Source organism: Pangasianodon hypophthalmus, chromosome 16 (genome assembly GCF_027358585.1).
Source record: "Pangasianodon hypophthalmus isolate fPanHyp1 chromosome 16, fPanHyp1.pri, whole genome shotgun sequence".
NCBI lineage: Eukaryota > Metazoa > Chordata > Actinopteri > Siluriformes > Pangasiidae > Pangasianodon > Pangasianodon hypophthalmus.
Window position 1 is genome coordinate 5,383,699 of NC_069725.1, and position 24,029 is coordinate 5,407,727.

General features: G+C 39.0%; 1 protein-coding gene across 1 annotated transcript; it reads right to left on the reverse strand.

The window, feature by feature from the left end:
* Positions 1 to 7,365: 7,365 nt before the first annotated feature.
* Positions 7,366 to 22,063, reverse strand: tbx18 (T-box transcription factor 18). Its single transcript, XM_026944923.3, has 8 exons — positions 21,594 to 22,063; positions 20,002 to 20,185; positions 19,569 to 19,670; positions 19,069 to 19,240; positions 18,420 to 18,587; positions 17,447 to 17,511; positions 14,951 to 15,045; positions 7,366 to 13,970 (listed from the first exon to the last, which is right to left on the reverse strand). Exons 1-8 carry the CDS (start codon positions 21,796 to 21,798, stop codon positions 13,309 to 13,311), a joined length of 1,653 nt encoding a protein of 550 aa, XP_026800724.3. The 5' UTR covers positions 21,799 to 22,063; the 3' UTR covers positions 7,366 to 13,308.
* Positions 22,064 to 24,029: the final 1,966 nt, after the last annotated feature.

Below are 24,029 nucleotides of genomic sequence, written 5' to 3' on the forward strand. Positions count from 1 at the left end.
GCAACCTTCCGGATGGACCCAGGGGGTGTTGAGCTCTTCGCAAAAAGCTAAATAAACCGAGATTTCCTCACCTACCAGACAGAGAGTAAAGAATTTGGCCAGCTTTGGCACAAAACTGTCATTTGTTAAAACTATTTCTGCACTGAAATGTCATTTTAAAATACAGAACATATCCTGGAAAGCATGCACAATTTTTTATAGTTCTATGACATACACAAATATTAGTGAAGTGGAAGAATTTGACTTTTTGTTAAGTTGAGGATAAAAGACAGTGAATGGAATAGATTCATTAGAGCTGCAGAGTTCTATTAGTTCAGCTGCTGTGCTCAGTGTGTGTTAGTTTGTGTGTGTGTACATATGTGTAATGTGTGGGAGTGTGTATGTGTGTGAGCAGCTAAGGGGCATGAGTGACCTTGAGTAAGCTTTAATCTTCCTTCCTGTACGTGTGTGTATACTATATATATATATATATATATATATATATATATATATATATATATATATATATATATATATATATATATACATATATTCACACACACACACACACGGGCTAGGTTTACGTGCACATCAATATTCCGATATTAATTGGAATTTGGCAATGATCTAATTAGTATTGAGTCACGTAAACGCCGCAATCCGATTGCCTGATTCAGATTAAGACAATATTCTGATTCCCCAAATTGTGTTTCCCACCCCTGGAATTAATATATTTTTAATTGGACATTTGTTGCATGTAAACACCTTATTCAGAAGGTCCACTGAAAGGAGATACATGCACATGCTCAGGCTACAAGGAATTGTGGGTGCTTACAGATGCTTAGCTGTAGGCTCAGTATTGAGGACTGGCACCTCAGGCATACTTTCAACCATGTTTACAGGAATATTCCGATGCCTGTATGCATATAAACATCGTATTCGGAATACGGCTGCAACCGAATATAGACCTCAAACGGAATTTGATGTGCATGTAAACATAGCCAGTAACACACTTTTTTACTAACTCAATAAAGCAATAACATAAACTTCTAAGATAAAACTTATATTAAACGTTTGGGTGACCATATTTTCCACAGGCTTCTCCACATCTGGGAATGCATACAGCGAAGGTTGAATAAAATGAGACATGTCTTATAGTCTTATAGATGTGTCTAAAACATGTCTTATTTGCATTCACTTTGCATATGTTTTTATTAATGTGCAGTATTATCACATGCTGTCATTCCACTCTGACTTCTCTGTTGTTATGAGCTGAGCAAAATAGGCATTCAGAATAACGGTACACTATATAATTTATTTTTTCATACAATTTTAATTTCACAATCAAATATTATTATTATTTTTTAAAATTTCAATATAAAAAACATATACATCCATGAACATATAAATGTTTTTTATTCTTTAATGTAGGGCCTCTCTAATAATGAGGTATTAATCTCAGAAGTGTGTTGGTTAAAAAAATTGGGTAAATCACTCCAGAGTACATTTCAGCATTAGTGATTGAAATCTGTAAGCCTTTCAGCTTTAATTTTAGATTGAAAAGTTATTGAGGTAAGATGCTAGATTCGTTGACTGCTTTGACTTTGGCTGTTCGTTTGGCTCTGGTGGTTTGCAGAGAGATTTCACACGGTGCATGTGACAGCTCAATCGCTCATTATGATCGTGTGGATAATTTTAGTAGTGTTAAATCCCAGCTGGTCAAATGCTCACACACCGACACATGCTCATGTCGAAACACGGACTGTGAACTGCTGCTCTAGTAATATGAGTCATATAGCAAATGTGAACACTTGATGAACAAACAGGTGCATGCACCCACACACACACACACACATTTCATCTGACAGCACTGCACGGCTTAAAGTTTTCTCTATTACTGTCACCTGATCCAACTGCCATGGTAATTAGCTGATAAATTAACCAGCAGTGGAGACATTTCGAGCTGTGCAAGACAGTTAATCACCAGGACTGGAGTCTTAGAGGATACCAAACCATGTTAAAGAACTAACCCTAACCCTGAGCATCACCTCTTGTCATCTCATGTCTTCTATCGCAAAAATGACAACTAACATGCACTTACTGCTCATTCTCTGTTTGCATTGTGCCAAACTGTACTTAAAAAAAAAACAAAACAATATTACAGAAAAAAAATCTTGAATGAAAATGTACTCACTCTCTACCTTCTTCCTTGCACGCCACTCTACTAAATAAAATGTTAAAATACTAAGCCGTTGTCCTTCTGCACTCATAGAAAAAGGTTAAAGCTTGAACACTTGGCCCACTGGGAATGCTTAAAGGTGCTACGTAAAAACCCTACGACAAAAGGTTCCAGAAAGCAAACTATCCTAAGAAACAACCAGGAGCTTTTTTTTTCTAACAGAATATAATAGTGTAGTGTTTTGATAAACTTGATGATTCATTCATCTTCAGTAAGCACATTATCCTGGTCAGGGTCATGTTAGAGCTGAACTCTTTCCTGGGAAAACTGGGTGTGAGGAGGGAATACACGCTGGATGGCATCATACAGACACATATTCACACACTTATTCACAGCTAGGGACATTTTAGCAAAGCCGATCCACCTATAGGCTTGTTTTTGGGCGCTGGGAGGAAACCAAAGAACCCTGTGGAAACCCGCATGGACATGGGAGAACATGCGAAACTCCACACAGACAGTAAGCCAAGTTCAGGATCGAACCGGAGATCGTGGAACTGTGAAGCAGCAACTCTACCTGCTGCTGTCCTGGACCTGATCTATTAAAAAAATGGTCCAGATTTGAATAAATCAATGTGATTTGATTGGATTCATGTAACCTTTAGCATTAAGCTTAATTTTCATAACTTTTTTTTAATATATAAACTGATTCTTGCTAGTTGTGCGAGACCGTGTTACTTTTGTTGACTATTGAGTGAGACACTATGAACCAAGCAGATTAGCCCAGCTAGGATTTTCACACTCCTGTCAATGTGTTTTTAATGCTCTTCTTAAATTTTAAAATCTCTGCTCAATGGTTAAGGCTCTGGGTTACTGATCAGAAGGTTTGGGGTTCAAGCCCCAGTACTGCTAAGCTGCCACTGCTGGGCCCTTGAGCAAGGCCCTTAACCCTTTCTGTTCCAGGGGTGCTGTATCATGGCTGAGCCTGTGCTCTGACCTCAGCTTCCTAACAAGCTGGGATACGTGAAGAAAAGAGTTTCACTCTGCTGTAATGTATATGTGTCAAGTAAAAGCTTCTTCTTTATCTTCTCCTAAACTAATTTGCTAGGCTGAACATTAAATCCAAAAAGTCTCTAGTTGACTAGCACCAACACATGGGACACATGACCAAAATTATGGCCACATCCACCTTCTACAACTTTCTCTCTTGTGTTATGTTTCCATCCTTTTTTTTTGGTTCGTCCCTCACTTCCACTGTCGTCCCTCTCTCTGCTCTCCCTCTCTGACGTCTGCTCTCCCTCTCTCAGCTGACATAGTGATCATGGCTGGGGTTTCATCAGCTCTTTGCGCTTCTCACTTCTGCTGAGATTGATGTTGTGCTGGGCTATAAATGACAGCGCTAAGTCTGGCCATAGCATGGAAGGTGTGTGTGTGTGTGGTGGGAGGTTCACCCGTCCTCTACATTCTGCTGCTAATGGGACCAGTGGGGTGTGTGTGTGTGTGAGAGAGAGAGAGAGAGAGACAGGGGAGTGAAGGCATGAGGGGGTGAAAAAGGGTGTCACTATTTATGCTGCGTGCGAAAGACAAATTGCCCTTACTGTCACCTCCCTTTTCCTTCTCTACCTCCCGCCGGCTGTGTGGAAGTTCTGCTGAGTTCTCCTGAAAGCTAAACTAATGACCACACCGATTAAAACCAGCTCGATTCTGAAGTACACATTATGCTGGATAAAACATGTAATACTATTATTATATTACATGACAGAGTAATGTAATACTAAATAGTGTGTGTGTGTGTGTGTGTGTGTGTGTGTGTCTGTGTGTGTGTGTGTGTGGGTGTGTGAATAAGAGTCTAGACAGTTGGAATGGGCTGACCTGGCTTTTACTTTGATTTGTTATCCAGTTTTAATATAAGATCGTTTAGCATGCTGGCAATCATCAGACAGGACGTTTATAGAAAGTATCGCTTTCAGCAGGACACACACATTCGTGTATACAGATGGGCTTTGGGATTGCTTTATCATAATTTGTTTTTTTTTTTAGTTTTTGTTAAACTATTTATTTATTTATTTAAGTTATGTTTAAACTTATTCAACTCTTTCTTGGGCTTTTGGCCTTCTGCAACCTTATCAGTTGCATCCAGGCTGAAAAAACAGATCTATTCTATATATTATATATATATATATATATATATATATATGTATATATATATATATATATATTTTAAACTGGAGCACTGTTGCATTCTGATTAGTCAGAAGGTGATTAGCAGCTTGGACAGCTGAAAGCTTCATATTAATGCTCTCGTTCTAACATGTTATCACTTCCATAGTAACAACTCATTCACATGAACTTGTATGACAGATTAAAAAAATGTTGATATTGTGAAGTTTTTTTTGTGAAGAGATGTTTATTTAGCATTTTTGGAAGGAGTCTCCAGTTTCAGTGTAACAGTCAGAGGTAAAACTGTAACTTTAGGTTTTCCAACAGGGAAAGTCTTCAGGACGGAGGAGTTTATGCTTTTTCCAGTTTCTCAGTAACATGACAAGCTGCATTTTTTTTTATTTTTATTAATTTCAAGAAAGATGAGAGTGAAGTGAGGGAGCAACTGTTTCTAACTATTACAGCAATGAGAACAGGAACTAACCTGTACATTTAATGTTGCAGGTATAATAAATAAAATTAATAAATAAAAATTGAATGTAAATCATGTTCCAGTAGTTGTTGTCTCAAGCATAGAAAATTTTGGACCATGATGACCCATAAAAAACTGCTTTTTGATTGATTATTACTTATTGGTAAATAAAGACAATGAACATAAATGTAATTAATGTATGTATTTAAATATGTAATTGATCAAAGCCAATTGATGCTGTATAATTCAACTGAAGCTTTTAGTTGTCTATCGATCAAAATTGCAACCAATAATAAAACTTATATTTCCACTAAGTTTTCCTAAATAATTTCTGTCCTGGGGATATCCAGAGTATATAATTCATTCTCTAAAGTAGCTGGGAGATTTTTCAGCCAGAGACAGATTAAACCTCAAATAGGAGACATGTCTGGGAAAAAAGGACATCTGTGTCTTGAAGTTGTAACTCAGTATTTATTAGACAGGAAGAGAAAAATAGAAATGGAGAAAAGTCTGAGTGAGAACAGGAGAGAAATGGAGGAGGGTGGAGTTGGGATCCTCTGTCCTGTCTGTGTTTTTCGTTGTTGTTTGTTTACATGGTGGTGTTAGCAGAACGCCGGTTTGTAAAGCCAGCCCACAGACCAGCATTCAGGATGACCAGATCTGCAAACAGCTCCATTAATCACTGCAGTGGAAGGGTTTGATGACAAAGATTAAAAGAGTGTAAGAGACACCAGTGAGCCTCAGATTACTGCAACTGTCATCAAATACCCGCCAGGACATCCACCCTGAGCTCTCCCGCCTCACTTACACCCCAACACAGCTGACACACCTCGCTCTGTGCAGCACAGGTGCTTTGCCTGGACACACACACACACACACACACACTCTCTGTCCACTTGTCCTCTCACACTGCTGTGAATTATTTTCCTGTCAGTTTTTTCTCTGAGTGACCAGCTCTGCTTCACATGGCCTCATTGCACTCTCTTACTAAAGCTTCCTTATGCAGTTAAGCTTCCATCCAATATAATATTTATTAACCTCCTTGCTGGACATTTAGCTTCTCACAAACCTATTCCCAAATCATAAGTTTATATAAATGCCATCACTCTAATATGTTATCATTGATATGGTGATGTTTGCAAGTACCCCTCTCTGCAGAACATACTGTCCATGGGGCGGAGTCGGATCAGATCCAGATCCTCCTATCTGGGAGGAGTCAAAGGGGTAGATGCAACTCGGTGTGTTTCAGGCTGGATAAGTGTGTTTAATGCGTTGTTTCATGTTCTACAGTTTTGTGTGGGTTAGGAGTTAGGGTGAAGAGTTAGGCTTATAGGAGGAGTTGGATCAGATCCAGCTCCACCCCCTGGACGTTTGCTTCTGCAGCGAGGACTATCTCTAAGTTTGGCCTCATTAGACTCTCCTACAAAGGCTTATGCAGAATGTTAGGTCAGTGTCAGCTCTGTAACACTGCAATATTTGGTTACTGGAGCAACAGAAAATCAAAGGAAAGTTTACTTCTTCATTTTCAAATTTTCAGCCATCTTCTGGATCATGCCAGATCATTTCTAAACTTTAAAAAGTTATGTTTCATTAAAGGTACAGTTTATAATGTTTTGAAGTCTTTCTAGAATTTTCTTCATTTCAGGGTTCACCTCCAGCCAGAAGAGAACGGCTCAGTTAGTTTTTTTTCTTTAAGGAGGTGGGTGTCAGTTAGGGATCTTGTGGGGATTAAGGCTTGTCTGTGTTTTCATTGCTACTGAAATTCACCTTTCAGGCAGAGGGCTGGAAAAAAAAATGACAAAACCCTCCTTTAAAATATAGTGCAATGTATTTTTAGCAATGACCATGGTGTAAGGCTCTCAGAACTTCAAACATAAAATTGCCTAAACATAACATAAAATTTTCTACTAATCAGCCTAAATTGAATTGACCTAGTTTTCTAGTTTCCTTCCTTTAATGGCCAGTGTCCTGTAGTGTAGGGCAAACGTCAGCACTAAATACTGCACCACATGTGTTTGAGCTGTAGGACTTTCAGCACCTCAGTGTGCTTAGTGGAGAATGCTAAGCATTCAGCTCTGCCAAACGCCGATCAACTGGCCAGTAGTCCACCAACTGCCTGTTACGTCACATAGGACGTAATATTATATATTATTACATTTTTCTGTTTCTCGACCACCTTGCATCTAAAGGATGTCCATCTGAAACATCTTGTTTCTATAAGAACTGTGTATTATTTCAAAATTTAAGAAGAGAAATGGAATTAAGAGAAAAAGTAACACTGTTGTACTAGTAATACTGGTTAAATATTGTGGCCTGTATATACTGAATGCAATGAAGAACTATATTTCTTAAGTAAAACACCTTTATGATAGTAGGAGTGGAATAATGTCATAAGATTTATGCATATTAATAAGTTGCTGTTAAATGTACAGCATTTGGACACAAAGAAGACAAACATACCTACTCACACAAACACAAATATATATATATGTATATATATATATATATATATATATATATATATATATATATATATATATGCAAAAGTCTTAGGCACCCCATTTTTAGTACAATATTTGTAATAAGTTTTTATGACTTCTACAATATCGAGTCAGTACAAAAACATTTTAGATTCCCAAACATTAGTTTTCCAGCAAAAATGAAATGTTACAGAAAAATATTTGAATGTCAGCAAAGAAAGCAGCGTATTACATAAGAGACACTTTTCAGACAAAAAAAACATAATGAAGGCTGCTGGGTTTTGCTGCAAAAATAAGAAGCGAGTGTGACAGTCAAAGTCTCCAGAAGAACTGTGGCTGCTTCTGCAAGATGCTCAGTAACACTTACAGCTCATTTCTTTATAAAACTGCACACATTTTACCTGAGACTACTAAAACTTTTTTTTAAGCAAAAGGTTGTCTACACTAAATACTGACTTTGTTTCATTTATTACTGTTTACTGCTCTTTACAGTATTTTTTTTTAAATGTAAAAACATTTCATTTCATTCTTTTTGAAGGCATCTTTGCTCTACAGCATTTCTTTGCATGTGCCTAAGACTTTTGCACAGTTCAATTATTCATTTATTCATTTATTTATTCCTTCAAGCTGTACATCATCCACATTTCTAAAGAAAAAATAAATAAAACATAAACTCAAATCGTCAATGAGAAAACCCTTTCAGTAAATAGCTTTCCACAATTTGCTTTCCACAAAATGCATGAAATTACTCCATCACTTCTGCACAGCCAGTGTGCAGGACTTTATGCTCAGTCATGAGTGACTACACCGCAACATGTAACTACAGGAAGTGTGAAGCAGAAAACACAGGCTCTACTGTAATACGTTTGTATTAGTCATATGTTAAAGAAGGAGGAAGCAGACGAGCTGCCGGCGTGGACTTGAACCATGCTCTTTGAGGTTATTTGTGGCCAAATTGTGGATCATTTGCATTATGTAACACACCAGCGGACACACAGATGAATATATCTGAATAAGCATGACTATATGATGTGGCTTGTAGTTTACTCTGATGTTAATACGGTATGATTGATAGAGTACTGCAGTATATTAATATGAATTATTTATTATGAACTGATTTGAACTTTTGTGCATAAAGGCTGGTTTTTGGCAATACAACAAAAACACATTCAGGATGATCTACAGATGAAGGAAAGACATCTAGCTACTGTACATAGGGATGAGTTTGTGTATATAGGCTAGTTTGTGTGTGTGAGGTGGACTGTATGAAAGAAGGAGATTGAAAAGAATGATGTTTGGATTGCAGAATTGCAGAAGGTCTTATAAAATAGATGGAATAGATGGTATAGGAATGGGGAGGTGGCATGATGTGTAGAAGAATTACTGTTAGCACCACATAGTTGATTATTTTCCGAAAACAGCTCGGTCCCTAGTGTTTTATTCCGCTTATACCTCAGTAATTTGTGTTTGATTACAATTTTTTACAACTTTATTATAACCTATGTTATAACAGCTCTAAGCAGTTGTTCCTTCACCTCTATTTTTTTCTCTCTCTCTTGAATAAGACAAATGTTGTAGCTTGCGAATTGCATGTTACCAAGAAACCAGTAGATTTTCTTGTGCCAGTAAACCTACTGACTATTACAAAGCACTGACACTGGAGACTCCTTCCAGAAATGTTAAATAAACATCTCCTAAGAGAAAAAATATCAATGATTACATGTTTTTAAAATCTCATTATGTGGAGTGTGGAGAACTTACAAGTTCCTTAGTAAGTTGTTAATATAGAAATAATAGCATTATAACGAGCATAATAATATAAACCTCACAGCCAGAACTATTGTAGAAAATTAATCAACACCTTTTGACCAATCAGAATTCAGCATTCAGTGCTGTAGTGTAATTATTGATATGCCTTCTATGATCATGTTTCTCTCACACACACAAACACACACACACACACACACACACACACACACTATCAGCTCTCCAGTGCACCTGCTAGCCTTAAAGTGTTAATGTACTCAAATGTACTGATAATGAGCCAGACATTGAGCTGTTATGTGCGTGTGTGTATGTGTGTGTGTGTGGTCAGGCTGTCACCTGTTATTCAGATTCAGCAAGCCAGTCATTCCTCTGTTCTAAAATAAAATACCCCCCAGCATGCTGTAACCCCACTCACCTTCAAGAAGCACCTCGGTGGCTGTCAGAAGTCAGACTCTTCCTCACACAGCACACTAACAAACAGGACTCATGTGCTTAGATACTGCATTATCATTTTCCACCAATTACACAGCCATTTTAATCTAACAACTAAATGCCTTGATAGTTCTATGACTTATTTCCTGTGTAATGTCTTTTTACACTCTCTCCAGTAATGTCTCGCACACACACCACAGAGGAACCATTTTGATGACTTGTGTAATTTCACACTAGTTTAAAGTTTTCACCCAATCAGTGGCACAATGGTGACAGGTTTATTAGGGCAGGAATTTTGAAGGGTGAAGTGCTCAATGGTGGACCAACATAGACAAAAAACAAAATATATAACATACAAAATATAAAATCATTCAATTATTCAATTGGAGAACCGATTACCATCATGCTAGTTGCAGATGTTCAATGTAGCATCGGTTGAGAGCTCATTACCACCATTCTTGTTGCAGATGTTCAATATAGATCTGTTGTTCCCTTAAAAGGGTTTTTTTAAAAAAAAATTTTTTTATGAAACCATTAATGAAACACACCATATGCTGAGCTTGATTATAATTATGGTCTTATACCACAGTGCTATTGACTTGTTTGGTTCTGATTGGTCAGAAGATGTTGATTAATTTTCTATAACAACAGTTTGGGCAATTAATGCTCTCTTTCTAATACATTAACAGTTTAATTGCAAACAAAATTTAGATATGGATTTGTATTGTAGATTGGCAAATTGCTGAGGTATAAGAGGAAAAAAATCACTTTGGGATGTGCCATTATAGGAAAATAATCAACGTCTCAATCAAAGTGCTTTTCATTGTGTCACATCACACATCACACCACCCTGTCGTTGCTTATTTTCCTACAAGAACATGCTCTCGAGTGTTTTCCTTACTTATTCTTCTATAAATCAATAATACTACCTAACCCCACCCTCCAAGATTGACAAGCAACATTAATATATATATAGCATCATAGCATCAATATATTGTATTTTGTCTATTCTGCTTCACTGTAGTGCTTGGCTTTATAATTTCTACTCATGTACTGTCAGAAAAATTCTTATATGTTCTTGTTACAAAAAACATGCATTCTAAACATTGATTTTGCATTATGGAATACTTGGACTTGTCGATGTCAGCTATGTTCTTCTTTCGGCACAGCGGATCATTGGTCAGCATATTTGATTTGGCACAGGTTTTATGCCGGATGCCCTTCCTGACGCAGCCCTCCCCAATTTTTATCTGGGCATGGGACCGACACTCGGAGTGCACTGTCTTGTGCAACGCCAGTGGCTGGGGTTGGCTCCCCGGCAGGAAATCGAACCCGGGCCACGGCGGTGAGAGCGCCTAAACACTAGTCCTCCAGGGAGCCTTGTGGATATCAGCTATATTACTTGATTTAGTGTTGGTGCGAGGCATTGCTGTACAACTTTCAGAAGTCTAACACTTAGAGGTACAGATACAGTTTTTGTAGGAGTTTGTGTTAAAAAAATTTAGTAATAGCTAATAAAGAGGAGAGCGTAATATTTCAGCTCATTGGAATGATATGGTTTGATGCTCAACAGTAGAAATTATGAATGAATTTGTTGTGTCTGCTTTATCTTTTGAGTTATTTAGAGTATTTAGAGTCAAAACATTAAGTCTTAATATCTTAAAATGTCAGTCTTGCCTGATAGACTCTTAATAATTCCAAGGCCCAGCTATATAAATAATGGATATGGAGTTATATTCCTTGAAAAGTCTGCTTTTTATATAGTTCAGCTAAAGCTGTAGTGGATGATGTGGTGCTATATCATTCATTCATCCATTCATTCACCTTCATTAAGCAATTTTTCCTGGTCAGGATTGCGGTGGATCTGGAGTGTATATCCTGGGAACATTGGGTGTGGGACAGGAATTCACTCTGGATGTATGGCACCATGCACACACACACACACACACATACCCATTCACACCTAGGGACAATTAGGCTAGCCAATCCATCTAATGGCATGTTTTAGGGACTTGGGAGGAAACTGGAGAACCCTGAGGAAACCCAAATAGGAAAGGTGAGAACATGAGAAACTCCACACAGATAATAACCTGAGCTCAGGATCAAACCACAAAGCTGTAAGATGGCAATGCTACACACTGATGATGCCATATCATGTAATTTAAAATTAAAGTAACTGAAATATGTGACAAAAACTTTTTAAGTTAAAGAGATATTTCCTTCCCTGACATCCTGTGAGTGTTTTACACATCTGTCATGACCTTGTCTGACAGTAATGGTAGATCTTACACACACACACACACACACACACACATACTCACACAGGTATATTTTGCATGTGGTCAGTTATATACATTGATTAACACTGAGAAACCTCATAGTCTTATTGTTTTGTACAATATGCATATATTTTATTTGGCTCAATAGGGTTTGTTTGTAATTCCCAGGCCAAAAATTTTCCAAAGTGTCAGATTTGGCCACTTAACAAACATCAAAGATAAAAAAAATGTTTGCTGTAAGTGCATGAGTGAACTTGTCCAACAATAACATTAATATCAATCTTTTCCTTATTTATATAGAATTGCTTTTAAAAAAACAGACATATTAAAGCTAATACAGTATGTCTGCTAGAGGAAAAAATAAACCGTTTTTGAATAACTGAAGCTTTAACTTTTCAGCTCCAGTTCACTGGTACTAAACGCTGACCCAGGATAAGCCAAGAAGCCTGACGGAGGTTGCCAGAGCATGCATTTGTAACTGTATGTGAGTTGAACAATGCCATGGCCTATATTTCTAAATCATGTCAGTAGAGAAGTGCAGATCAAATTTCCACATCGCAGCTTGGTAAATAACGGCCAAAGTTTTATTTTTTTGCTCACTGTTGCTTTACCTTTCCAATTTCAGTTTAAGCCCCATAAACTATGGTGCTAGCTGGAAGTCATTCAGGCCATAAGCAGTGGAGTCGCTAAATCTGGGCATCCGACTCTAAACCCCATACAGACTACTGCTGATTTCCTGCTTGCAAGCTCTGCTAATACCAAACAAGTACCAAGTACACTGGCAGCCAAAGCGCAAATCTTGGTTCCAGTGGGACTTCACATTTTATTTGTTTCCTAACTAAAAGCCCGGTTATGCTGTGACGCTGGCCACCTCCTCTTTCTGGTCTTGCAGGCTCCCAGCTGCTCAGTTGGTAAGAAGCTAATTCGGATTCTAGGTCAGCTCATACCAGGAGTCTCTCACGGAAACTCACTCAGATAAATAGGCACTGTTCGCTGTACTAACAGTATGGAGAAGTCAAATTTTGGCATCTAGTTCTGGGAGGGTTTGACTGTAAAGTGTGTGTGTGTGTGTGTGTGTGTGTGTGCAGTAAAGTGAGAGAGAGAAGTGCTCTCCAAATTTTTAAAGTACTTTGTAAGTCAGACGTGCTGTCCAGTCTTGCTCTGCCTGTGTTCAGCTCTGTCCTAGTTCACGGCAGAAATGTTTTTATCATGGATAGATGCCCACGCTTAAACCATTTAAAGTCCAACCCCATGGCCATCAGTGCATGAGCTTTTACTGTATGCAGAACCCAGTAGGAGATTTGACTTTTTTTTTTAAAACAAAGGCAACACTTAAAGTCTCACTGTAACCTCCAGATAACAATAATGCTAGAAATAAAACACTCTCCTCCTTTGGCTTTCTCGATCCATAAAATACTTCCTCAGTATTGCATGTTACATCATTCCTTACCTTTGTCAACAATCTCATAGTACTGTCCCATAAAGAGAGCTTTGAGAGACCTCCAGATTGTTTTGGCCACCTGTCTGTGTCCATGTCATGGTGGGGAGGTCAAAGTTCATAGTTCAGGCCATATGGGCAGTGACCTGAGAGGTGGAACTTGTCAGCCCTAATGTCCGTGAGTCAAAGAGAGATTGTTGACTCCCACTGAGCATGTGCAGACCATCCACAGGGGACAGAACTTGCCTGTCTGTCAAAGTACCGCTTGGGGATGAGCCCAGGACCGAGCTCTGTGTGGCAGCCATCTTTTCAGGACTAGCAGCCAATCGTGGTGAGGTGGAAAAGTTGTATCCATAAAGGCCATAGGGACTATGGAGACGAAAGCCGTTGTACGAGCTCTGTGCACTCTGATTGGTGGAGAAGGCATTGTGAGCCGGGCTGGGCATGAAATACTGGAGCTGGGGGGCATGACCAGGCATACCGGGGATCTGGATTGGAAGGCCAGTCTGTGTGCAGGAAAACGCCTCTCCGTCTGATCCGCCCACATAAGCAGGATTTCTGGTTGAGGAAAAGGCGTCGGCTGCAGGGCTGGCCAATCGGCTGTACGAGTCTGCAGTGAGGGGCGTGGGGAATCGGTGAAGAGGATGGCTGGTTCGACTGCAGGTTGAGTAGTCACACACAGGCCCCGCTCCTGTGGCCAGGTGAAATGCTGGGGAGGAGCATGATGATGTAGAAAGTAAGTGTGTGTGTGCCGAAGACCCAACAACTCCATGAGAGCCTGCTGCACCTGCAGGACACACACATACACAACATTACAACTCGTATTGGACAGTAATGATAAAAAGACACTGTAGAAGAATCAGTAGATATTTTTAAATATTTTTCTACATTTAAATTTGAGAGAACCGACAAAGACAAGTGATGTGTTCGCTCTGAATCGTGTCGCAAAACTGCTGAACCGTCTTGAGGTTTATACTTTTGGCAGTAAGTTCCCATGATCAAAAACTATTTACAAAGCTCATGGCCACACTAACCATGATTGCATCATTTTGAAATTTGCACCACCCAGTGCACCACTTTGGATCCACCATAAACAGAGCAGCTGTGGGTCACTCAAATCCACACAACAAGCAAATCCTTATAAAAACCTTTATTACAATCTTAACCACTAAAGCTCCAGGGATGCATCTGCACAACATACCGTTCCAATTATTTCCGTTATACATAGCTACTGAATAATTCAGAGCTGGTACAGAATAATACGCTTTAGAAAAACAGGGCCTGCTGCTAGAGAGCAACTCTCGACTGTTCACTATAAAACAGTCTATTTTGATATGGTTGATTCCTGGCAACCCATGATTCTTTGCAATAAGTGATGGGTTAGGATTATAAAAGAATAAAAGAATCCAGTAACTTTTACCTTTAAAAAAATCAAAACAGTGTTTCACTAGGCTTTTTTTTTTCATAAAAATGCAAGCACCATGATATGTACTGTCAATATTTTGAACACGTCTTGACCCATATTTCACCCAGCCCAAATTAGAACAACATATTTCCACTCAGCACAGAGAACACAAACAGACACCCCCACAATACACACACACACACACACACACAAATGTGTGGACACACACACACACACACACACATGCAAATGCACATACACATGGACATACACATACACATGCAGGTACATGTGGGTGCATTTTATATCTAAGTAAATCAAGTAAATCAAGTAAAATAATCATTAAATAATCATTTCTGTACCTTGCTTGGTCATTCCTGGTATATCCTCAAACGTCAGAGTTCTGAGTGAAGGCCTCCAGAAAGCATACGACTCCACCAGAGCCTCCAGACCCATCCTGCAAAGTTACAACTCTTAGACTGCTTTTGTACAGAGAGTAAGCTTTAATCCGGATTAAATACACAAATCTATTAATCCACATGCAGCAAACTTTAAACTTTATGTAAAAATAATTATGATATAATTTAAAACCTCTTTTAATCCAAAATCAGTAATTTAATAGGAACTAGTTTAAAGTTCTGAAATGCCAGCATATATTATACACTGCAAATACAAATGCAATTGCAATAAAGTGTTCTTAAAAGTAACATTGCTACTGTTTACTTTTTTTTTTTTTTTTTATGAATCTATGATCATCCTGGGTCAAGGTTTTAGCCAAAGGTTGACCTGTTAATTGCTGATTTGTAAGCCTTGTTTAAGCTTAATGAAACCACAGTGCTGTTGAATTCTCATTTCTGATTGGTCAGCAATTCTGACAATAGTGCCAGCTGTAATTCAAATATTATTTACATTAATGCTCTCTTTCTAATATGTTATCTTTCTATGGCAACAATTCATTCACATGGACTTGTATGGCCTACACTCAACATCATCTATGGCTAATAATGAACATATTTGTGTTGTTATTTAACAAAGAAAAATGTATAATTGTTGATTTGTTTAAGTTTTCCCATAAGGAGATGTTTATTTAGTGGGATAGATTGTTTTTCTTTTCCGGTTTCTCAGTAACATGACAAGTTGTGTGTTTTTTTTGTCTTATTAATTTCAAGAGTTTATAGCTGTCATAATGCAAGCGATAACAGGAACTTATTTCCCTGATGTTCCACAACATTTAACGTAATTACAAGTGCTTAAATTTACAACATATTGTTCATTAATAATAAATGGAAAATTGTAATAATTGGCAAATTACTGTTGTGTAAGACGAATAATACACTTTGCGAAGTGTTGTTATAGGAAAATAATCAACTTTGGTAACTCAGCTGCACACTGGGCCGTGTCACATCACCCTGTCGTTGAATATGTTCTTATAACAGTGTGCAACATAACTCAAATAAGAACAAAACCTAATAATTGATAAATTCATTATTAGCTCTCAACAGTGTTTAATGCAAGCCTTATTGGAGCACTTCACTTTTAAAATAGTAATGTGTTAAAATCAGTTATTCAAAAAGCCATAAAATGTGCAGATTCCAGCAAACTATACCGTTCGCCAAACCTAATGAAAATTAAAGAAGCAGATCTCTAGACCACTGCTCGAACAGTCGCTGGCTGCCATTACTGAGTGTCCAACCCTGGCAGCCATCTTAGTCCAGGCCCCTTTTCTTATCACCATGCTTTTGGCAGTACTTAGGTAATGAGGAACATAAAGTGTGTGTGTGTGTGTGTGTGTGTGTGTGTGTGTGTCAGCAGGTATTTCTGCATGGCTGTAATTATTTTCACACGGTAGGATCAGACACAGAGTGCAGGAAGCCACAGTTAAAGCTTTATGAGGAGAGAGAAAGAGATGGAGAGAGGCGAGGTAACGTCGGCTCTCAGCGCTCCTCGTTAGCATGGCCATTCCGCTGCCTCAGTGCCACTCAGGCGATAACTCGCACAAGATGTCTCGACTTGTTTCGACCCCGGGTTCTATGAGACGTGCCGCTCGAGCTACCCGACGGCTCAGTTTGTTTAGCAAGCTCCTTAACTTCTCCTATAATCCTGAAACGAGAGGTGAGAGCTGTCGTGGAGAGAGGGAGAGGAACGGATGGAGGGAGGAAGAGGAGAGGGGGGGTGCACGTGGTCTGGTGCTATTCAGCAGGGTGTTAAAAACGTTCTCGTTTAAAACTAATGAGCAGGGTAAAACCCCCCCGCTGAGACTCCATGCCAGCACCACAACCGCCTTATTACTGGGCAACCTCCATTTCCTGTTTACGCGTTTATTTATTTTCCTGCTTTTACGCAAGCACAGAGATTATTTTTATTGTCTCGTAGATTTTATTTTTTGCATTTAGGCCCGTTTTCTTTTTGGGAGAAATAACGGACTTTATTGTGACGCTGTTTTTATTTCTTGTTTTATATTTATTTTGTCTGGGCCTCGTCGGAATGTTGGTGATCTGTTCAGTTTGGCTTCAGAACGACTTTTTTCTCTTGCAAAAATAATTATCAGATAATCCTGTAATACAGCCTGCTGGTTCTCAAATAACTTCACACTGACGTCAGAGCGCAGAGAACACAAGCAACAAAGACTCCTTTTAAACCGTGTCTGTTAAAAAATATTCCAAAACTCTTTTTGTGGAATTGTTTCTCCCTGAAATGCAATAATTATTGTAATAATAATTTAATTACTATGTAATAATAATAATAATAATAATAATAATAATAATAATAATAATACAATGCATCATTTAATCTACTCAGAGCTGTTGACCATGTAGAGTTCTCTTTATAAAAGGTAGGAAGCCTGGAAGTGTCTTTACCTGTTTCGCCCTGAGTCTCTGAATCCTTTCGCAAATGGATTTCTGTCTATTTTCAGTCTTGTAATCTGAAAATACACACACACACACACACACACACATACAGAATCACTCAGACGTTTCTTCACTGACCCACAGCCTGTTATGCCGAGTCCTCTGACCCTCTGCAAGTGACCTGTGTCCCATAATGCAATGTGGGGGAGTTCTTTTATAAGTCATGTTTGCAAATGCTACAAAAGCTGTATGTGTGAGTGTGCTCACATTTGTGTGTGTGTGTGTGTGTGTGTGTGTGTGTGTGTGTGCATGTGTGTATGTGTGGAAAAGGACTGCTATTTTTGGACAGATGGATAACATTTTTTACCAAATCACTCAAAATTGATTGTGATCAGAAAATTATAACTTGCAAAATAAAATGCAGAATAGAACATGCAAATCTGTCTCAGCAATCTACATAAAATTTACCAAAAAAAAATCCAAAAAATACAAAGCAAGTTTTAGGCAACAGCTTAATTTACAAGCTCAAACCCACTAAGGCTACACAGGAAAAATGCACACACTTTCAAGTAAAGAAACCCATCCAACAGAAACCCATGCTAAACTGAATATGCTGAAAGCTACAAATGCACTACAAATCGAAATCTGATGTAACAAAAACCTCACTGGTGAAGAGAGGAAACTCCATAAGCAATGCTAAATAAATGCTTAAAATACCTTACTATTTATGGCTAGGTTGGTCTTTATGGGGTGTTTTATATTGTTTGTATTGCTGACAGATCCCAGACGTCTTTGATCTTCGGTCTCATGTAATAAAACTACTGCAATGGGAATTGAACTCGCTCTAAATGTTCACCATATACAAAACTAACAATGCCGTAATAAAGCATCCCAACAGGAGCCTCCTGTAAACGTGATCACGGCAGGAAATCAGGCTGAAGTTATAACGGGAAACACTGTTAATGAGTTTGGTGTTAGTTACCTGTTGGTTCTGGTAGGCCGTGACTGTGGTAAACACCGTTTCAGGAAAGGAGAAGGCCTTCACGCCGTCGCCGGTCGGCACGGCCTTAACGGGTGAGAGCTCGTCACCGCACTCTTTACGGATGACGTGGACACGCGGCTGGTACTTGTGCATGGAGTGTAGAATGATCTGGAAAACATTATCCCGCGCATCCGTGTTTAGAGTGGGGGAAACGGAGGAATTACCGAAGCAGTTTTCTACTTCAATAAAAACACACGTGCTCACATTTTCAAAGCCGGAGCAGGCCTTCAACCAGCTCGCCGCAGGAATGCTTTCAATTGAGTTTGTTTACAACCTTCCACATTACAACATGTTTAGGCCTTTAAAATAATTCAGCAAAACAAAATGCACACCGGGCGACAATCGCTAGCATGTGTCTTTAACAGGTATATAAAAAGAGTAGGCTGCTCTAATTATAACTTTTAACCTCATTAAAGATCAGAGTCAAAATGTTTCAAATAGGTATCGGTTTGTCTCTACAGCAAAAATAAAAGTAGGCCTTTTCCTAAGGCCTTTTCTATTTTCAGGTTCTGACTCAATTATTTACATCCAAGTAACACTGAACTGCTGCACTAACATTCAAAATGTAGATTATAAACAATCTGCTTACATGGCCCTGGTCGTCCAGCTCGTTATTGGTCAGTTTGAGTTTGTCGAAGCTGATGACCTGTCGCATCCACGTCTCACCAGACGCAGGAGAGTCCGGGTGGATGTACACACGCGGCGGTACGGGCGAATCCGCATTTCCTGCCACCATCCACTTGGAACTGTGGTACACGTATCTTTAAAACAGAAAAAAGCCCACGGCAGTTAGGCTCAATCCCGCGCAGAAAACAGACCTCCAGTCAGCATTTGAGGAGCTGTGTGCATTTGTTTCAGCTACATTTGTCGCCTGACCTTCAGATCCTAAAGGTTACACACCCAAAAGGGCAGTCAGTGTCATCACTGTCTTACTGAAGCGCCATTTGTACAGACCAGTAAAGTGTGTGTTTGTGATCTAAACAACTGATTGTGTTTGCATCATATTTCAGCATTAATATATTTATTAAGCTTTGTATTTGCAGGGCTAAAATTTGATAGAATAATAAATAAACAAGAATTTGTTTTAACCTGTAACGTTTATTGTCTACGGGTATGATGTCCATTGCGATGTAGTACTGCTGATGAGGGTCCAGTCCTGTAATTTTCACTCGCATTGCAGGGAACATTCGCCTGGAATAGAAAATTATTGTGATTCATAATGACTATACAGTTATGAATATATATTTGGCAAACATCAGATGAGATTTTTTTTTAAATAATATATTTTTCTTCTATATATTTGCCATTTTTTTGCTATTACAGAACAGGTTTTTTGTGCCTTTTTTTTTTTTTTTTTTTTTTAGAAAATGACAAGAAAAGCATTAAACACACTGACATCACTAAACCGACACGCCACATGCGACGTTTGGAGTTTTTACGTAACATCACATGCTGCACGCGCGTTTAGCTATCAGCTAGCTCACAGCTTTTAATGGTGTGCTCGTGAGATGCATGGACCCACCTGCCTGCTTTGGTGATGATCATTTCCGTGCCGATGTCGTGGAAGCGTTTCCACAGATCCGAGCCCTGCAGCTCCACGCGCGTCTCCTCCGCGGCTCGCGCGCTTGTCGGCGGCGGTGACGCGAGCAGCTGTGAGCTCCGTGACGCAGGGCGAGGACTGTCCGAGCCCACATCCTCACACTCCGCTAACACACACACACACAGGCTCCATTATTATTATTATTGTTATTATTATTATTATTTTTACTGGCTCAGATGTGCACGCGATCTTAATGTAAGATTATTTTTATGCGCCCACTTCTCTCCGCCACTAGTCTATAATAATATTAATAATAATAATAATAATAATAATAAAGACTTCATCATAATGTATCTGTCCTCTTTATGATTTGCAGTTTTGATTTTTTTTAACTTTATTTATTTATTTTATGGGCATTTTAATGTTTTAATAACAAATGTGTAGTCCTACTCCCTTGAGCTAGTCATTATTAGAGTACTGATGGTGTAAAGGATAGCAGGAAACAGACTAAAGGCTTCATTAAATTGCTATCTCGGAAATATAATGGTTATTAATCATCAGTTTTTGGTGGTTCACGTTGCACGAGCACTCCTGATACTGAAAGTACTGAAAAAAATGAGGACTCCTGACTATACTGCACTATTGTGCCATGCAGTTTAGTACAGCGTGCTTTTACAGGACTAAATCACATGCTCATGTAGGGTATGTGCTTCTGTTTTCTTTTTGGTCCAGTACTTTCCTTCTCTTTCTTTCTTTCTTTCTTTCCTGTTTTCTTTTCTTTTCTTTTTTCTTTTTGCTAATTTGAGACTGTGTGTATGTGGGTGAGCTCGTGCACATATGATCTCGTAATATCATCCATCTTAACGACTCCTGTAGTAACTGTACAGCAGTCTAATACACATCTTATATCTGTGCAATATAACAGTGCAAAGACTGCTTCAGTTCCTACGTCAACCCTTAATAATAATAATAATAATAATAATAATAATAATAATAATACATGTTTTATTGCTATGCTCTTATTATTATTATTATTATTATTATTATTATTATTATTATTATTATTCACATTTCCATGGTCATGCAAAGCACAGCGAACTCCAAATATGAAAAAAAAAAAAAAACATCACTAACTATTTGTAAAATACAGCACTGAGAATATTCTTTTTGCTCTGAAACTGGTTGATTTTCAGGTAATTTTTCTCTCTTTCTAGTGCATTTGGCTGTTTTTGTAAGTGTTGACAATTCCACACCCCATTAACAGCGAATAAACTTGCTAAAGTCATTCTCTTACACTGCTGTAACACTCAGGACACTTAGGAATTACAGCAGATAATGAATTGCTTCTTTTAATCTCAGAACCCTGATCACGCAGGCCTGGCGTCTAATGTGCGTCTCCAGAACCAGAGCTCTACCCTTCAGTAACTTTATTAATCTCCAGATAACTCGCATTTTACTCTTCTAACATAAAGAATATTATTCAAAGCGGTATACTCGTTTATCCTCCATGTGCCTCTGGTTCCTGTAATCTAACAGAAAAGTTCAAATGTCAAAGTTTTGCTGCAGGAACTTACGAGAAGCGTCACAGTCCGTGTCACAGTTCCGCCCGCCGCCGCACGCGCTCCCGGCCAGGCTCGCGACCTCGTTTACCTCCCCAAAACAGCTCTCGCTATCCTCATCGTCGAGTTTCCTTCGTTTCTCCGCGCCGATCAGCGCCTCCACAGAAAACGCGTGCGCCTTCAGGCTCATGGTGCACGGAGACCGCCGCTTCTCGGCCATGCTTTAAAAAAAAAAAAAAAAAAAAAGTAGCCAGAGCGCATCCACTTCTGCTGCGATCAATCCGAGTCGGTATTTATTCACCTTCAAGAACGGACATCAAACACAAGCACGAGCCAAATGAAGCGGAGACGTAGTTTTCAAAGCGCACACGTTTGATCTGTTTGTACGCGCGCGCGGACACCGAGAGGCAGCGAGCGACACCGGTTAAAGCGCCAATAACCAGGGCCTGAAAGGGGCCGGCCTGGCGCGTGCCAATCACCAGAGCTGGCGACCAATAGGAACGCAGAGCGCAGAGCGTCGCCCTCCTCCCCTCGCTGCGCGCGTGCCGCCCTTATGTGGTAAAATGAGCAGCCACGGGGTTGCCAGATTGGAGAGAATAATAAACTAAGCTGTTGTCGTGTGATGTATATGATGTTGTTTAGATTCAGAAAGTTTAACCCACATGTTAAACCTGAGTAACTACGTGCTGTGGTTTAAAGCGGATTAGGAAAGTTTAATCCTCTGTATGACTGGAGGAGACAATGCTGATCTGGCAACCCGTAGAGCTGAGTGCACCATCACTCCTCAGCACTGAGCTCGGTGCAGTCACGGCATTGTGATCATTTTCACATTGCGGCTGCACATGCTCCACATAGTTCCGCATCACCTCCCCCGCCTGCCCCTGCGAGCCAATCATATATTATAATTACCAAATCTACACCCAGATCAGCACGGGGCGCGCGGTTATTCCACACGGTCATAAGAGATGTCAAGCTAATACAGCATGACACAAGAAGATTGCAACTTCTCAGTAAAAACGTCCCCAAGTAGCAATAAATTTCTGTATCACAATAAACTGGATTTAACACTGAATTAAAGCATAAAAAAACAAAAACAAAAAGACGAACGGTTTTAGAATAAAATTCTGCATAGGATTATTGTCCAGTACGAACAATGCTATGATCAGTACTCATCAAGTAAAATAAAAGAATGTATAAAAAGGATAACACATGCAGATAATCAGGTCAGTATTTTTAATTGCACGCTGTGGCGCGCGGCTGAAACTCCTCAGCACTTCGAGAGGCGCAAATTAGCGCGCGGCCATTTGGAGAATTCGTGTCCGTTAGCACACGCGCATGTGAGCACACATGGAGCAAACCTATATATAAACACCGCGTCTCAGGTTTCTGAGGTTTCAACACCAACACACGTTAACCTAAGAGAAAAAAAAAATCAGTTGCATGGGATAACAATTTCCATCATCCTAGAAAAGTGGCGTGTGTATACGGTGTAAATTAAAGGCGCTATTTCCCTGCGCGTGCACTGAGCATTAGACATATTTCTCAACATGTCTCAGCTCTCGCAATCTCTCGAAACATGCATCGCCTCTGCTTATTACAGTGCACTAGATGAAATAGACAATAGACACTAGGCGGTTCATCAAAAAAAAAAAAAATAAATAAAATAAAATAAATAATAATAAAAGTATCCATATAGCCTACCTGCATGAATAAAGTCCAGACACACAAAACCCCTTGTTTTGACTTTCAGTGATTAAGTAAGTGTCAGTGTGCACACTGTGAGTGTTAATTCAACAGTAGGGATTTTGCTGTATGTGACATTTAAACAACAAACATCATCAACAACAACAACAACAACAAACACAACCTGAACCGTGAAAATTGCAACGCAAACCTACTGGTAAGAACTCTGAGCCTAGTGTTAATTCCTCACTGGTGTAACATGCAAGAAATTAACCAGTAAATCAAATTCTTCCCAGTGCAAACTCTGTGTGTCTGTCAGATGATCAGCCGCAGACTGAAGCCGTGTTCTGAGCTGGACGCAGATTTAAAGATGGCACCAAGAGACTCTGTTCACTTTCTCTCCAGAATGAATTCAGGAACATTAGCAGAGCTGAATGCAGATATATTTAAGACGGAGTGATAATCTAAAAAATTCTCTTCTTCTTTCTTAAATCACCCAGGATAATAGTTTTTAAAAATAACTGTTAGTATCACAAATTATTTTACACAATGGATCATATATATATATACATATATACATATATATATTTATATGTGTGTGTGTGTGTGTGTGTGTGTGTTACTATTACATAGTCTTTATTTTTTATTATATTCTATTATTCTATTATTATTCGAATGTGCATTTATTATTATTATTATTATTATTATTATCATCGTTATGCGCGTGCGGCAGTAAATGAGTCTGTCCGTCTTTTCTTCACAGTCTGA

Excerpts from the sequence above, each read along its gene's own strand:
- tbx18 (XM_026944923.3), bottom strand. The coding sequence starts at position 21,798 with ATGGCCGAGAAGCGGCGGTCTCCGTGCACCATGAGCCTGAAGGCGCAC. Across the intron at positions 18,588-19,068 it reads AGCTGGACGACCAGGGCCAT|ATCATTCTACACTCCATGCA; the intron begins GTAAGCAGATTG and ends AATGTTTTCCAG. Across the intron at positions 13,971-14,950 it reads ACCAGGAATGACCAAGCAAG|GTGCAGCAGGCTCTCATGGA; the intron begins GTACAGAAATGA and ends TGTGTCCTGCAG.